The sequence below is a fragment of the Plectropomus leopardus genome, unplaced genomic scaffold (assembly GCF_008729295.1).
Source record: "Plectropomus leopardus isolate mb unplaced genomic scaffold, YSFRI_Pleo_2.0 unplaced_scaffold26082, whole genome shotgun sequence".
NCBI classification, from domain to species: domain Eukaryota; kingdom Metazoa; phylum Chordata; class Actinopteri; order Perciformes; family Serranidae; genus Plectropomus; species Plectropomus leopardus.
Genome location: NW_024628360.1, coordinates 1 through 4,830, shown reverse-complemented (window position 1 = coordinate 4,830; position 4,830 = coordinate 1). Strand labels below are relative to the sequence as shown.

The following is a 4,830-nucleotide window of genomic DNA, read 5'->3' as shown; positions in this document are numbered from 1 at the left end:
AATAATAATATGATATGATATATGAGATGATATAAAAAAACACAGTAGATACACAAAGACCAGTTTGAATTGCAAAAGCACAAGAACACAGAAAGGTAACACTCATATTGAGTAAAAAGCCTGAGAATAAAAAATGCGTTTTAAGAAGGGAGGAACTGAAAAGTGACGTTCTCCACTCTGCTTTAACCTTTGACTTTAATGACTAAGAAGTGCAGCTGAGGTTTGCATAACCTTATTTTTTCCACTCATTCAATTATGCATAAATACTGCTAACTCTGAAGCACACACAGTTCTTATGCATATATGTATATTAAAGTAAAGCTCCTTAAAACTGTCATTTTTGGCAGTTATGTTACAGTTTGTGATGCTATAGTGACGTTTTATTGGTGCAACCTGGTTTAGTAAACCACGAGTTTGACTTCTTGGTAACTAAAAACGGATTTATAAATAGCGGGTGCAACCCAATCCAGACGAGTAGATATTTTGGATGTGTGATGTTGTTTCTTAGCTATTTGCTGTTAGAGTGAATATCCAGCATCAGTAGAAAGTGCTTCATTAGTCCAACCTGCTTCCCCCCCACCTGCCCCCTCCCTCCTCTGGCCTCCACCAGTATGCAGACCCAGTTACGGACCTGCTGGATCAGTGTGGTGTATTCCGGACCCGGCTGTTCCGGGAATCTTGTGTATTCCACCAGGGCTGCTACGTTAAAGATTTGAGCCGCCTGGGACGAGACCTCCACAAAACCCTCATCCTGGATAACTCTCCTGCCTCCTACATCTTCCACCCGAATAATGCTGTGAGTTTTAATCTGCTCCTGTCACCTTCGATGTGCCTCCTTGTGTTGAAAATACCTTTGACACAGAAGATGTTTCACCTGCTCGTATACTTTTGTCTCGTCAAGCTCACGGAGGTCTGGAAAAATTAACAAATACCGATTAATAGTAGTTATTGAGACCAGTATCTGATACTTGGAACCGATATGCATCTACAATAATATCTTTCTGTCAATATTTACAATTTGGAATAAAACAAACTCCAACATAGAACTTTAACGTTTAAAAGCCTTTAGCAAATGTTTAATCAAAACTGAACTTTCAGCATCATATAGAGCAAGAACAGTCATTTACTGTCTGCGGCTGATCTGCTCCTCTCTTTGGAAGATAAGGAGCTCCTGAATTTTTAGCCGCTGTTGTTCTTTTTTGAGTGCTAACAGCTACTTTTTAGTGGGTCACACACATAACACATTGTTAAAATGTCACACCCGCGCTGCTGATGATCCAGTTCCGCCGGCTGACTTCGTTTTGGCGCTATTACTACTTCCGATGGCGCCTTGAAGGCGACAAAACTCCGTCCTTCCGTTCCATAATTGTACCTTTTATACAGAGAGGAGAGGAAGCATGATGGTGTAAAATTCCCACTTTGAGCTGGTGCAAAAAGTACTTACGGTTCACAGTGAGAGCCTGAAATTTTATACATTATCGATGTAAAAGTTAAAGACACTGGGACCAAAAAGTGTGCAAAGATTAACTGTATAATCAGAATGAAATAATCAAAATAAGCCTAGTTTTTTTTTCCGTGAGATTTTTACAGACAAAGCACAGAAGGTCTGTGATCCATGTGACAACAGCTCTTACAAAATGATAACTCACATAAAAATGAGAACGCCTAATTGCTAAAATTAACCAGTTACTCCTCAGAGCTGCAACTTACGATTATCTAATAATCAGTAAATCTGCAGATAACTTTCAAGATTTTTTTTTTGTAACATGATACAAAATAGTGAAAAATACCCATTAAAACATGTCTTGTTTTGTCCTACCAACAGTCCTCATTCAGTTTATTGTCATATATACGACAATAAAGCTGCAAAATCTCTCATCTCAGAAGCTGAAACCAGCGACTTTTTTGGCATCTCTGCTTGAAAAAACTGCAATTTATTGATTGTTTCAATTCTAATTCTTATTTGTGGAAACATACACTGATCATAAAAGGCACATTGAGTTAAATGTGTTTTCATTTAAATTTTAACACCGCTCAGGATCACAGCTGTATTTGCAGGACCGTCAGGCGCAGTTTATATGTGATCGTTTCATCTTAAAGCCAGCAGTTTGTGAGTGACGGTTTGTTTTCGACAGGTTCCTGTGGTGTCGTGGTTTGACGACGTCGACGACGCCGAGCTGCTCAACCTTCTGCCTGTGTTTGAGGAACTGAGTCAAGCTGATAATGTTTACACCCAGCTGGACCAGCTTCGTGGACATTAAGCTCTCAATGGACCTGCTCAGCTTGAAACCTCCACAGCCACAACAGAACCGTAGAATCGACAATAGATACTCGAGTCCTCAGGCGTCGCTCTCCTAGCCTCTGCACAAAATCCTCTGTTTAGAAAATTGCATTAGCGCATGGTGGGGGTTGTTGAGGAAATTCCACGCCTGGAAAACACAATGTGTTTGCTGAAACTATAGATTACGATCTGAGGCCTTTCCTCTGAACCTCAGTGCTGATTATTGACAACCACTATTAGAAAGAGCGGGAAACAACAACCAAAGCAATCCCATCACAATCACTCCAGTTAGATTTTTAAAGTGGTTCTTTTGCCAAAGCAGAAGCCTGCCTGCCCTGACTTGACTTTTCGACGTTGTTTTTTTTCCTTTATTCGTGTGCCTTTTAAGGAACAACAACAAAAAAACAGCTCTTTTTTGAAATTTCCACCAGATTTTATACATTGATTGATTTCTTTTTATAGGTTGTTTTATAAGGAAAGCTATTTTTAAACGGTGAACATGGTTCCTCTATGCAACCCAGTTCTGTGATTACTTGGACAGTACCTCCTGAGTAGCCAGTCAATAATTGCATTCAGCAGATGTAAACATTACTGTAGCCTTATTTACCTGTAAATGAGCAGCAAAACAAAAAAGTGTATTTTACTGATTTGTACTATAAACATAATTTTTACAAAACATGCATCGTTAGTGTTCAGATTGATATTTGATGTAAGTTAAGTAAACAGGGTGAAATCTTGTCTTTGTTGGTCCGTTGACAGCAGACACACTGGAAAATGTCGGCACATAGGACGACCGCAAATGCCACAGTTTTCAGTCGACGTCTGATAAAGATTCATTTGTAACTATGTGTTTTCTTTTATTACTATATGACAAACAACTTGCACTTGTTTTATATTGACAGTGCTGAAAGTAAAAACTGTGCCTTTGAAATTCGGACAGAGAATGGTTTTCTGCCTGAAAAGAGATTTGTAGGCCTACACACTCTGATGTGTCATGCTGAGCGTGAGAAAACACTGTCAAGAGCAAGTGTAATGCCATGCGGCTGTGGTACTTGCAGTGCAACACTTGAAAATATCAATTTTGATTTTTTTAAGCATGTGTGAGCATTTTTTCTATATTTATTGGCCAAAAAATCTGTGTTGTCCAGCTCTTCTTAAGGCTTAACATTTTGTATTGTAATCCATTCGCCTTCTCTGAGGCTGGCCTTGTGTTAAATATCTGTGCCTAAATAACACACATTTTGCTGTCATAGATAATTCAACAACTTAAGCAGTTAAATCAAACACACAAATATGTACATTCAAGATTCAATCATGCAAGAAAACATTTTCTTTTTTCTTTTTTTTTCTTTTTTAACAGATATTTTGTGGGGTTATGTTTCCTGGGTAATACGGTTTTTCTATGATGTTTAATGTCTGATGCAATTATTGCCTGCATGTTAACTAGTAAAATATGACAATGAAATTGTACCAGTTGTGATGACCAAAAGTATTTGTTTAGACAGTCACAATTTGTCTTTGTGTATCAGAATAAATCACTCATTTTGTCTGCCTGATCTGACCAAAACTCTAAAAGACAAGGTGCTACCAGTTTTTATTTTAAAATAAAAATTGGTTATATTATTTTGTCTTTGTGTGCGTTTCTGTGACACTAAATGACCTGTTTGTTAATTAGTCTAAAGGCATTAGATAATGTTTGCTGTATGTCCTCTTATACAACAATTTGGTATCTTTTGAATAATATTTTTTGATAGGACAGCTATAGATAATTTTCTGTTTTAATTATGTTAGATTGCTATAGTGCTTTTTTTTATTCTGGGTTACTGCTTTTTTTAAAAGTGTTTATTTAATTTTTTCTTGCTACATTTTTAAGTTTTTGGGTTTTTCTAAAATTCTTGGTTACTACATTTTTTAAGTATTTAATTTTTTTCTGGGTTACTACTTTTTTTAGTATTTATTTTTTGTCCTGGGTTACTACAGTTTTTTTCAAGTCTTTTTCTACTCTTAGTTACGACATTTTAATCACAAAGTATTCATTTTTATCTTGGAGTATGCACCATCTCAGTACTACATGCTCACATGAACATATTCAAACTTTGGCCATTCAAAATATATTTTACACATTAAATATTTTTGTGGAAATAAACTCAGTACACTACTGTGCTGAGGAAGAACTATATACTTCACTTGAGTACTTACATTTTATAATACTTTATACTACTACAGAGAAAGCTACTTTTTTACTCCACTAGTTTTATCCAACATCTATGGTTATTTTTCAGTTAAATATTTTCAATCAAAACCTTATGATGTTATACATTGTTAAAGGGTATGCTATACCCAAAAGCTTTCAAATTTAAATGGCTGTATTTTGTATTTATTTAACAGCCAATGTTTTTTAAAAAAAAACATAACAGGCATGTTCTCTTTAAAAATTAGCAAAATTACACCATTTATTATAGCCAGAAACTGTAAAAACAGAAAATAACATCAGATTTTCAAATTTCCGACTGTCCATGGACACATTAGGTGTGACAAACTTCCATCAG

At 36.1% G+C, this 4,830-nt stretch overlaps 1 protein-coding gene across 1 annotated transcript; it reads left to right on the top strand.

Annotated features, from left to right (window-relative positions):
- Nucleotides 1-559: 559 nt before the first annotated feature.
- Nucleotides 560-3,904, top strand: LOC121966847 (carboxy-terminal domain RNA polymerase II polypeptide A small phosphatase 2-like; the record flags this gene model as incomplete). Its single annotated transcript, XM_042516920.1, has 2 exons — nt 560-796; nt 2,136-3,904. Coding segments are annotated over 2 exons (363 nt in total), but the record flags the coding sequence as incomplete, so codon positions are not given.
- Between the last annotated feature and the right edge of the window lie 926 nt (nt 3,905-4,830).